General features: G+C 37.2%; 1 protein-coding gene and 1 long non-coding RNA gene across 2 annotated transcripts in view; both read right to left on the bottom strand.

Annotated features, from left to right (window-relative positions):
• Positions 1-192: 192 nt before the first annotated feature.
• Positions 193-12,541, bottom strand: part of LOC127970149 (tetratricopeptide repeat protein 7A) — a 34,167-nt gene continuing 21,818 nt past the window's right edge. Inside the window, exons 16-20 of the mRNA XM_052572436.1 lie at positions 12,397-12,513; positions 12,212-12,318; positions 12,008-12,142; positions 9,687-9,889; positions 193-2,107 (exon numbers count right to left, since the gene is read on the bottom strand). Coding sequence (XP_052428396.1) covers positions 1,889-2,107; positions 9,687-9,889; positions 12,008-12,142; positions 12,212-12,318; positions 12,397-12,513 — 781 coding nt within the window. The 3' untranslated portion in view covers positions 193-1,888. The remainder of the gene's footprint in view (positions 2,108-9,686; positions 9,890-12,007; positions 12,143-12,211; positions 12,319-12,396; positions 12,514-12,541) is intronic.
• On the bottom strand, positions 3,324-8,571 carry LOC127970152 (uncharacterized). Its single transcript, XR_008156538.1, has 2 exons — positions 4,879-8,571; positions 3,324-4,826 (listed from the first exon to the last, which is right to left on the bottom strand). It is a non-coding gene; the product is annotated as an uncharacterized LOC127970152 (long non-coding RNA).

Below are 12,541 nucleotides of genomic sequence, written 5' to 3'. Positions count from 1 at the left end.
CACGTGCTGAAGATCCAACAGCCTCCCCAGAAACTCAAACATAAGGCTCGGCTGCTAAGCAACCATAGAAACCATGGAAAGAGAAAGAAGACCGAGGCTTTCACCAGCAGCACTGGAAACATTACATAAGATCTTAAGGGTGGGAGCTACAGGACTGGAACTGATATGCAATGAAAACAAGAGAAACTGGGATTGCAAAATAACTCTTTATGAGAAGAATTTTTAAACAACGTACAGTACAGAAGATTATTAGGTTTATAAATACTAAAGAATTTAAAGAGTCAAGAATTCAACAGCTTTGTCCCTGAGAAACAAGACTCGGTATCTGAATATGTTGCAGCATATTTTCAAAAATGTTTGCAGGTAGAAAGAAAATGAGTTGTGTTCAGTCATTCTGTGTTGTGTTTATATTTTGGTCACAAGGGCGGCGCTATTTTAGTGCTGTGTGTACAGTGTATTATATAATAATAAAGACTTTTTACACTACACATAACCCTGGGCTTATATGTTTTTCATTACGCTTAAAGGAGCTGCAAAACATGTTAGCTATTTGGTTAGCTTCCAAAAGACTGAAGGCCAGATTTACTAAACAAGGCAAATTAGCACAGGAAAAAGCACAAATGGGAGTGGAAAATTCTGTAAGTGATTTACTGAAAATGTTGTAAATGAAGAACACAGACGCAACGCTTTATTTCCACAATCACCAAAGCAATCTACCAAGAGCAGAAAAATTAGCATAAAATCGTAAACAAGCTGAGCCGATGCTAATCCGCTGGCATTTCAAAAGTGCTCCCTTCTACTTCACGCGCTATTCTCTGCAGTGCCTCCTACTGGCAGCAACAATCACAGCAAAATGCTTTTGTGGGGCGTTAAATAATGCCGCAAATGAAAGCAGGAAATTCACTAACACATACCTTAGTAAATCATGTTGCGTTATTAATTTAAATTATCTTCTCCCATAAATTGTAAAAATAAAAATTTTTTAATTAAAAATAAAAACATTCGCTGTGCATCTTCAGTGATTCCTGAGAGTACTTTTCTCTTATGCTTAAAGAGGGTTTGCTAAATCCAGTTATTATAATAGAAATCCAATTGGAAGTTTGACTGGAAGGTTCATGAAAAAAAAACACTAAAAAAGTTACCTATGCGTATTATACTTTTGTTCAATTTGATCATGCAAACATGCTGTGTTGACAAACAGAAAGCTGCTTGGTTTGAAAGTGACATTGTGTTTAAGGTCACACTTACTGTTGCTGGTTTAAATTCATAGGCATTTTAATAGAAATGTAAGAATTTTATACCACGGCAAAAACAACCCATATGCAGATTTCTCTTCAGATTCAAGTTTTTCATGTGAATTCACCACATCAAGCAATGGAAAGCTGACTGGTTTGAAAGGTAATTCCTGGGTGAACAGTGCTTCATACACAATTCACAATGGACTTTTTATGGCCATTAAAATTAGCTAATGTGATTGTGCCTTTAGCTACTGAATAAATGTGTTCAATGAGTGTTCACATTTACAGTTGCTTTGTGAAATTTTGCAGGCGAAATCCAGTTATTTTCATAACTGGAAAAAGAGTCGAAAAAGTTCCCTACCCAGTTTCCACTCACATTTGAGTTGGTCATGTGAAAATTGAGTTTGTTTTGAAAAAAATATCTGGGTGATCAATGCTTTATACATCTCTATTGACAACAGACTGTTTTTATCCCTTAAATTTTGCAGATATTTCACTTATGTGACCACACCTTTAGATCATTCCATTTCATTAGAGTAAAAAGCCTAAATGTTCAAAGTTATTGTGATACAGTATGTGTCGTTAAAGTGATTGAAGACCAGCATTCGCTCCTGTCATTCATACACACGTGTATGAGTGTGAGAGATATGTCAGAGTTCTCGTGGGATGATGCTGAAGGGCCGTATGGGGCAGCTGGACTCCAGCTCCAGTGCGGTGAGGAAGCAGTCGGGAGCCTGTGCACTGCCTCTGCTCTGCAGCGCCTCCCCTAGACTGCTCCAGGCCTCGTGTGCTGTGTTCTCCACCTGTATCGCATCCCTCAGCATCTTCTCCCCGAGACCCATGCGGCCTGTGCGCACTAACAACTTCCCCTGCAGACAGGAAGAGAGGGAGAAAGCTTACTTTTTTCTGTTGTGTAACAACGAATTTTTACAGAAATGAACATTTTAATTGTTTTGTGGGCAAGGAAAACATGAGCGTGGGGAGTTTGTGATGGTGTGCAGATGTAACACATAACTCTATACGTAAAGTGTAAAGTGTTAAGACCTGTTCACACCAAGCACAAATGTGAAAACAATGTCTTCGCATTTTTTGCAAAAGTTTCGCAAGCAGATGACAACATTGTCATAAATATCTCCATTCACACAGATCCACAAAAAAGGATGCAAACTTCTGTCATGAAACTCTAGAAGTCACAGGCCAATAGGTTCTGAATCATTCTGATATAATTACATCATCATTCACAAGGGATGGCCGATTGTTTTCTTTTTCACATCAGCAGCCTATTAGCTTGCTGCTCAATATTCAAATACTTGGCTAGTGCTTGCTGTAGCAGTAATAGAGCGCTTTAGAAATCCCTTCACCTTCCCCAGCTCCACCTGTCTAGATCTGCAACAGGTAATTTCATGTATGTTACACTGTATGTGCAGCAGCAGTATTTCTTACATGCTCACAGCAGCATGTCTGTGTATGTGCTGGAAGTAGCAAGTCTCAGCACTAGCTGAGCATAGCAGATCTATTCTGTCAAGACCAAACACATTAACATTGCCATGTAAACTACCATGCAACTGTCACAACAAAATAAAAAATGCTGTATTCATGTCAGGCCAATAGTTGGAGATGTCACTTTGTATAAAGCAACACTATGCCCCTGCAAACCTATGCATTCCTATAAGCTGAACACATAAAATGCATGCATATGACGTCACAGGATTCACAATTCCATGGTTTGTTTTCAAAAACTTGCACTTTGAGGCCTATTTTTAAATGTTTGTGTCTTCAGGGCCCAAAAACACACAAATAGCCAAATTTAAACTATTCAATATTTAGTTGCAAACTTATGCATTGCTATAGGCTGAACACATAAAATGCATGCATATGACGTCACAGGATTCACAAAGCCATGGTTTGTTTTCAAAAACTTGCACTTTGACAGGGCCCAAAAACTAAACAAATTTAAACTATTAAATATTTAGTTGTAAACTTGTGTAAAAGAGTCTTTTTTAAAAGAAGGTTCAACTGAAGGGAAAGAAAAATCAATTGTTATTAATTCATAAAAAAATGTTTGTATTACTTTACTGCAATTTCTTTCTTTCTTTTTTTTTTTTGAGGCCTACACATACAGTGCACGTACAAACATCCTTGCAGCTTACTTTTACACTTATAAAATGTACAGTCTTCATTTCCTGGAAAATGAACTAAAACCATTTATAATAAATCATGGACTGCACTCTGTTTGTAAAAGTGCATGTGCATATTTACTAATGCTTTGGCAATGTGAAGCCTTTTCCCCCGTGCCAATAAAGCTTCTTGAATCTGAAATAATAATTTATATTGTAAATTAATGGAATGGCATGAAAAGTGTGTTTAGAACAGCAGTATATGTTGGTGTGTGTGCCTAGAGTTAAATTGTGTTACTTTCCCTAATCCTGCAAACAACAGCATGATTTACTCATTGCAATTACATTTCATCGTTCCCTCTTTCAGCACACATACACACACCAGTGCAGAGTTGTATTTCTGGGTGGCAGCACATGACTGCTGATTATGCAGGCACTTCAAAAGCACATCAGAGAGGAGAATGACTCGGCTGGGCAGAAAAAGCGAGGAGGGAAAAGCGAGGCAGGAAATGAGGCTTTTACATACACAAATGAAAGAAGCAGCCACAGGCAGAGCATGTTTTGAAAGAACGATCATAACACAGCTGCAGGAATACACTGACTGACAGGCAAGTGGACCAATCTCAGCTCAGCAAGAGGCTGCACTGGTGATTCTGCCTGGAGGACTGAACAGCAAAGCACAAGCACAAGCTGGTGGTTTTACAGTGGAAATGGACTTGATGCTCAGACATGTGGACATAAAAGAGCTCAGTTTTATGTAGTGATGTAGATGTGCCACTTGAACTGATGTAGTGTCACAGGCCTGTATCTGTGTAATCCAACGGGATACTGATGCCATCCAGCTGGGACCAGCTACGATGATATGTGTCATCGTAGCTGATCAAGTGTCAGCTACTAGACAGACAATACACACACACACACACAATACACTAATTCATGTGTTTTCAAGAAGACAAACACAGATACACCACTGCTATGCAATCTGCTCTAGGGCACTTCCCTGAGTCTACTTCGCCTCAGCTGGTCCCCCAGCCCTCCATCATCTCCGGAGTCTCTTTTGCTTCCGCTGGTCCCGTCCAGCCCTCCATCTTCTCCTGATCACCCAGTGTTAGCCAGCCCCGCTCCTCCAGAGAATCCCCACAGGATTCCTAGATTTCCCCAATAATTATTTTTTGGAGGGCCATATACTGTACCCGTGACCGAGCCAGTCAAGGCCACGGAGAATCCGCCATGGCTACCGGAGATCCCTAACCTGGAGGCGCTCCTTGTCTCCACCCTGTTCCTGTCCTGCACCAGCCTCCAGGGAGCCCACCCTCCCTCCCCAATGGTACTGTTATGGTACGAGACACACCTTCCAGGAGGGGGGAGTTATGTTAGGGTTATTTTTAGTTCTAGTTCTATTTTCTCTTTTTTTTTCAGTTCACCTGTTTGCCTGTGACCTAGTTTTACTCCTAATTATAATTTTGTTCACCTATGTTTGATTATCTCATCAGTTCTTTACTCCTAATTATAATTTTGTTCACCTATGTTTGATTATCTCATCAGTTCCTCCCCAAAAAATTCTGTTTTCTCTTAGTCTGTGTCCGTTCTTGTTTGTTAAGTAGTGTGACTGAATTTTGACTCCCAATTTATGTTGTATTTACCTTTATTAAAGGTATTTTCTTTGATATCCTGCATAACTTCTCAGAAGTATCAAACTAAGATTTTTTTTATATCATTTATATTTTTCATTGTACATTGAAATATGAAAAAATATTTTTTTCATTTGTTTAATATTGCATATTATTATTATTTTGACATAATATAAATAGATTTTGTGGCCAAATTGTGCAGACCTAAAAAAAAAACAAAGCAACCTGGAGCTCTTTAAAAATACATTTTAAATCACAAATTTGATCCCAATCTCAGTTAGATCCCCCTCTCCCATTTGAAAATTAAGAAATTAAAAACATAAATATTAGACTTGTAATTTCACCAAATTGTATTTTTTTGCCTGTAAAATTTTCTAAATACACTTTTTAATTTACACTAATATTATTACAGTACTCATATTTGTTACTTTGCATAATAATAGTTGTTGTTGTTTTATAGTTATTATCACAACCTTTTTGGCCAAATTGTGCAAAGCATCCCTACAAAAAAAAAAAAAAAAAAAAAAAAACCTGCGGCAAACTGTAAACCCTTTTAAAAATGCATTTTAAACTGCAAATATTATTCCAACAAAAACAAAGCTATTAGATTAGATTTTTTTTTGTTGGCTTGTGAGTTTGGGAATGAATGTGCAAACAAACCAAGTGGTTTCCAAAGTATAAAATACAATAATGCATCCTAAAGGATCCTAGCAATCCTAGCACTTGGTGCAAATGCATGATGACCAAAGCAACATCAGCCTGTGCAAGCGTGAAGTGTGCTCTGCCTTGACTGATTTTAATGCATGCCACGTCTCATTTGAAATGGCCTTAACACTGCTTCTATGTCTCATTATCAGCTCTCTTGCACTGTATGATACAATTGCCTGGTTGCTAGGCATCCCATAAAGGTCTGAGAAGGAGTGAAGTGTTATAAACAATGAATTTGCATTCTCTAATCAACTGACAGGCCAATGGAAGAGAGACAGAAAGAGGGAGGGAAAGAGTCATAAAAAACAGAGAAAAGACCCAGAGATATGAAAAAGCACATGTATAGGCAGAAATAGAACCAAATGAGCTGCTGAGTCACTAAACTCATATGACATGTTTGACTCACCTCATTTGACATGAAAAATACCCAACCAGGTGCCCTGAGCAATGACTCAAACACACGTCCATGTGGATCCCACAGACACAGATTCATATATGCTGTAAGTGTGAGATTTCATGACGTGACCAAATGAGTTGTATAAAAATGGGCCGAACTGAACTGCTCTCCTCTGTCCTCAGCTGCACCCTGCCATCTCCCACCCTTATTTAAAGGAGACGCTCCTCAAAACTGACGATGGTGTTCTTTTATGGCGCAGTGGTACATACAGGAGCTGTTGGCTCATGGGGATCAGTGTTTGAAGCCTCTCCCATATTTTGGCTAAATCTTTTTGTGTTTAATGAAATAAAGGGAAAATATATATATTTATTTGGGTGTGTGAATCTGAAAACTTAATGTCTATTTGTAGTACCACTTTTTATATTTATTAATTTTAACGATGCCCCTCTATGTAACATAATGACAAGTCATTATTATTAGTATAATGCTAATTTTTTTATTTTTTATTAATTCTTTAAAAAAATACAATTTAAATTATTTTACATTGTGGTAGAATTGGTTGTACTTTGGACTGGTTAGACTAACTAAAAAGAATTATAACAGATAGCTTTCTTCAGGTATTACAAAATACTGTAATTAAATCTCTAATTAGAATAAATGGGAATTAAAAAAAAGGAAAACATCTAGATGCATCACCTGAATTAATATTAGATACTAAAAAGATTGATTTTCATTTGCATTACTGCAATTTTAAAGTCTGCATGAATGCATGCTATTTTGTATTTTTGTAAATTATTCACAATGGTCTCTATTTTTTTATTTTTTTATTTGATCTTGTAATGTTAAATCACAGTATCATAATATGATCCATTAAAATGTATCTTTGGTGACATATACCGCATTAGTCCACTTAAACTCCGCCCCTTTCTTACAATCGACTGTAAGCTCACATTCAGATCTGCCTCTATCCAATCAACAATCAACTGATTTAATCAAGCCCCGCCCTACTTGTTTTTCTTTTTCAATAATCTTTTTAAATAATAATAATAATAATAATAATGCCCATCACAATATGGAAGTAAAGATCTGTCTCTACTTTAATTACATCACAACTTTAAGGTGACTGGGAAATGTTTCCATGAGATTTACATGGTCTCGGAACAGCGTGTGAGTAAATTGTCATCATTTTCCAGTTTTGGAAAGGCTCGGAAATAAATTGTCTCAGAGGAAGGACAGAAGTAATGAGAGCGCTGCTGCTTTAGTCGCAGGTGTCACGAAGAGCAGAAATGTTTAACCTCTCCTCATTGTATCCAGCTGATGAATTCCTCCTCAGTTCAATAATATCTGCTTAATCCTGAGAAATCAGTGCTGTGATGCTCTGATGAAGACCAGCGGTGTGTGTGTGTGTGTGTGTGTGTGTGTGTGTGCCTATGCAGGGCATCACCAGCCAGCTCAGAATTAGTTCTCATCAGCTCAGGGAATTGATATTGTACGTCTTTTGTCCAAAAATAGCGGGGATGTGTGCTCTGATTGGCCAGATATAGGGAGAAAATGGCCCAGCATCACTCCGGTTACTCCTGTGAAGATGAGTAATGAAGGGCCTGACATTATACAGTCACAATGAGAGCAGAGAGTGGAGGCAGAGCTAATGTTAGCACACATCACTGTGGGTTGTGAAGATGTACGTACTGTATTGTATGTATGTACAGTAAATTGCATATGCAATGACTCAATCTCCATATCCCCAGACACCAGTGGTCTTCAAAGATTTTTCACGCTGACTGACTACCATGAAATATTCATTAATATGAATTTATAATCTCTTGATATCTGGTTCGTCTCTCTTTTGCTTTAATGATGGCAGCATGCAAGTTTGTGTCAAACATGATTTGAGAATGATCAGAAGAACATCATGAGCTTCAGTGGAAGCAAGGACATCTCACTGGCTGTACACAAGCTCACATGATCACAATTCATTGAGTAAAAAATACCAGAATTTCATTGTAGTCTAAGACTGTTGGATTCAAGTCCAGTTATTTTAGTGTTATTTATATACTTTTACAATAATTATGGTTACACTTTAGTATAGAGACCAATTCTCACTAATAACTAGTTTATTAGCATGCCTGTTATTAACATATTGGCTGTTTAATACATATTCTGCATGACCTCGATCTCTAATCCTGCCCTACACCTAAACTGAACACATACTTTACTAACTACAGTATTAATAAGCAGCAACTTAGGAGTTTACTGAGGACAAAGTTGTAATTAATGGTTTGTTAATAGTGAAAATTGAACCTTAAATTAAAGTGTGTCTGTAATTATCAGTATTTTGAATAAACTCTGCCTTATAATATATTTTATTACTAGTTTTAGTAAATTTGCTACTCGTTTTTGACATTTTGACATAAAACATTTGACAAAAAAATCTCTCTTTATATATTTGCTTCAATTTAGGTTTGTTTTTCAGTTTTAGTTTTAGCAATTTTAGCACTTCAGTTTAAACTTATTTATTTTGGATGGTTGCCAAGGCAACATTTCTCTTTTTTTATTATCTGTATTGTATTTTATTTCAGCTTTATTTCAATTTGAATTACTAGACAGTCATTTCAGGAACGACGAGTTCGGAAAAAATCCCCACGTAGATAAAAGCTGCTTATGTGGATTTCCCAAAAACTAAAATATTTTTTTTTCTCAATTTAAATAAAGATCCAACAAAATAAAATATAAATATTAGATGAAAAACATGAAAATTTGAATTGCTGCCTTACTAACACTGAAATAGCAATACATTAAAGACAATAAAATGACAAATAAAAATGACAAAATCACAACAAAATTACAAAAATATTTTTTTTTTTTTAAATAAAACAAAAAAACAAAAAACACAAAGTATTATAATAGTATACTACTATAATAGTAGCGACTTTTGTGTTTCATATACAGAATATTTTATTTTTTAATTTAAATTTTAGTTTAAGTTTTGTGCTTTTGTCATTATTGTTACAATGTTATTTTATTTTTGTTTTAGAAACTAAAGTACTTTAATATTAATTTAATTTAGTTGCAATGGCAACATTATACACACACACACACACGCACACACACACACACACACACACACTCTAACATCTTGAGCCCACGCCACTGTTGTTAGTGTCAACTAAAACAAGAACTAAAGCCATTTTTGATAATTGAAATGAAGGTGAATTTATATGTACAAAAATAGTAGTACATAGCAAAAGTATAATAAAATTGATAATCTGGTGAATATTGCATGTCAGCAGCACCTTTAGAAATTTATTTACTGTGAAAAATGGTGATGTGTTCAATACTTATTCTACTCACTGTATGTGTGTGTGTGTATATATATATATATATACATATATATATGTGTGTGTGTGTGTGTGTGTGTGTGTGTGTGCCCACACGTGTGTGTGTGTGTGTTTGTGAGTGAGTCCGTGTATGTGTGTGTCTGTGTGTGTGTGTTTGTGAGTGAGTCCGTGTATGTGTGTGTGTGTGTGTGTGTGCATGTGCGTGTGTGTGTGTGTGTGTGTGTGTGTGTGTGTGATGTACAGCATGTGTCACTCACCAGGTGCAGCAGTATGTGGTGTCCTCTGGGGTTGATGGCGAGAGCTTCATCATACAGGCTCTTGGCCTCCGTGTCGTTGCCCCTGAGCTCGGCCACGCGGCCCTTGAGCAGCAGCACTGAGTGTGAGGCGGGGAAGAGAGTTCCTGCCTCCTGCACACAGAACTGAGCTTCCTTCATCCGCCCGTCAGCCATGAACAACTCTCCTGCTCGGCACCACACCACAAAACACAAAACAACATTATGAGATACATAACTGCACTAAAAATCATAGTATTGCAGTTACAACTCTTCTCTTTCAGCGACTGCTTTGTCATATCGTGAGATTCTCTTATTGAAATCATCGAGTGCATGATGATTCATCTTTATGAAACATCTCGGACTTCACAGGCGTGACACAGCCATCTGGAATATAAACTCTCTCAAATATGTATCTGCTGCCCCAGCATTAATACTCGCTCAGAGTCAGCAATGAATACCAACGTGCTCCAGAATTTCCGACAAGCTGAATAGCACGCATGTAGCATTTTGTTCTGTCCAGATGATTTCAAATGCAGCTTTGGCAACATTTGCAATTGTAAATACATGTTGACCTCCCCCTCCACCCGAAATTTCACACACATGCTCACAGAGGGATATTCATGGTCATGTCTAAATAAGGTTATGTACGGAGCGCTGTGTAAGCATCTGCAGCTCTACTTTGGCATTCAGGACTCACCACGGCAAATGTGTGTTTATATCAACTGCTGTCTGCTGTGTGTTTGTGTTTGTTTACACAGAATCCCTGGTAGGACAATTTAGGGAACAACTACACCAAGAAAGAAGGGTTTATAAACATTTGGAAACGGCTAACATGTTCATTATAGTGTCTTTTTGGACAGTAATGTCGTGAATTTTTCTAAATGATTTCAGACTGAACTGCATAGTACACATATATAATAGGAATAGGAATGTTTTTATCTTTTTGCTGCCTTGGAGACAAGCTAAAGTAAATATGCTTAAGTACTGAAATAAAAAAATTAATAAAAAATAAATAAATGAAAAACAGTCAAAAATTACAAAAATACAAATCACTGAAGCTTAAACTAAAATGTGACCCTGGACCACAAAACCAGTCTTGAGTTGCTGGGATATTTTTTAGCAATAACCAAAAAAAAAAAAAAAAAAACATTGTATTGGTCAAAATTTTTCTTTTATGCCAAAAATCATTAGGATATTAAGTAAAGATCATGTTCCATGAAGATAATATGTACATTCCTACCGTAAATATAGCAAAAATTAAAAAAAATTCAGCATTGAGATTATGCATAAATCTCAATTTTGAAAAATGTACACTTAAGACAAGGTTTTGTGGTCCAGGGTCACAAATATAGCTTAAACATAATTTATTTTAATAAAAGCCATTTCAAAATATTATTAAATAATATAATAGTATTTCATTAATACTAAAATAATACTGGTTTGAAGGTGACATTGCTACACTACGGACAATAAATAATGGACCTTTCTTGCCTGTAAAATTTCGCAAATATTAACACATTTCATACTTTTGGGATTTTCAGAGTGAAAGCTGCAAATGTCCCACTGATTTTGCTGCAGTGTATCATTCAAAATGTTACAGACAATGAAGGCTTTATTGTAATATTTGGTCATCTTTCCAATAATTACCTGCTGCCTTTATTGCATGTATTTAACCATGCATAGCTGCAAGATTTTGCGTTGTGTTGATTCTTTAAAGACTACATACGCTGAGACATGACAACAATGAAATTAAAAATTTAATTTTATCTAAAAATATAAATTTCACATTTTGAATTATATAATAAATACATAATACATATAAAAATACTTTATATTATGCGTTCGGTGGGCCCTCACTATTTTAAACTCTCAGTGTGACATCACGCCCATTCTTTATGTCAATGGGCTGCTCTGCCTGTGCTCTCACATTCACTGAGTTGTACAGAATCAGGATGTGTCCCATTTTAGACAGGAAATTAACCCATGCCAGAGGAATGCTGGGAATGGGAACAAGAGGGCACAAACACCCAGTATGAGATCCATGGGAAACACATTTCATGCAGCGCAGCATATAAATAACACAAAAATGACATCCAAAGACTATCATAGTACGTCAGGGACTTCCCAAATGTATTAAGGTCAACAACTAAAAAGTAATGTCAGCGAACAGAAAAATGGCTATGTATGCCTTTCTAAAATATAACACAAATATATAATAATATATGTAATCCTGGTTAATGTTAATAAAAGTTCCAGAAATAATAGGCTTTAATACTATTTTCAAAAAAGAAGTTAAGCCGTACCCGCTTGCAGCCAGATGCGTTCCAGAGTGGTCCAGATGTAGGCGGGGCCGTGCCTGTGGGCGGAGCTGATGGCTGACACCTCTGACATGGCCTGCTCCAGACGGGACACAGCTAGAGACGGGGCGCTCTGAGACCCTGACACAACACGACACGCATCTCAGTCACATAAACACACACAGTCACACACACACTCGTGATACACACCGGTCTCTGTCTCCTGGAAGTCTGGGAGCGTGAGATGGAGGCCGCTGCCGGGTTTCTTGCTCAGCGGCCCGGGATCAGGAGGTATGCTGCTAGTGTCATCCTCCTCGCTGAAACAGAAAGCAGAATGCATGAAATCACAGCACACAACACTGACTCACTCTCACACGGTTCATGCAGCACGTTACCTGAGGCGGGTCGGATCATAGCGGCTCTGCCACAGCTGCAGCATTTCTGCACAGGTCTGTAACGCTGCAGCGGGTCCCAGCAAAACCTCCTCCAGCTTCACTCTGGTAAAGAGAAGACTAAAACACACAAAGACAATAACAGCTC

This window comes from Carassius gibelio, chromosome B13 (assembly GCF_023724105.1).
Source record: "Carassius gibelio isolate Cgi1373 ecotype wild population from Czech Republic chromosome B13, carGib1.2-hapl.c, whole genome shotgun sequence".
In the NCBI taxonomy this organism is placed as follows: domain Eukaryota; kingdom Metazoa; phylum Chordata; class Actinopteri; order Cypriniformes; family Cyprinidae; genus Carassius; species Carassius gibelio.
This window is presented reverse-complemented; position numbering and strand designations above follow the sequence as displayed.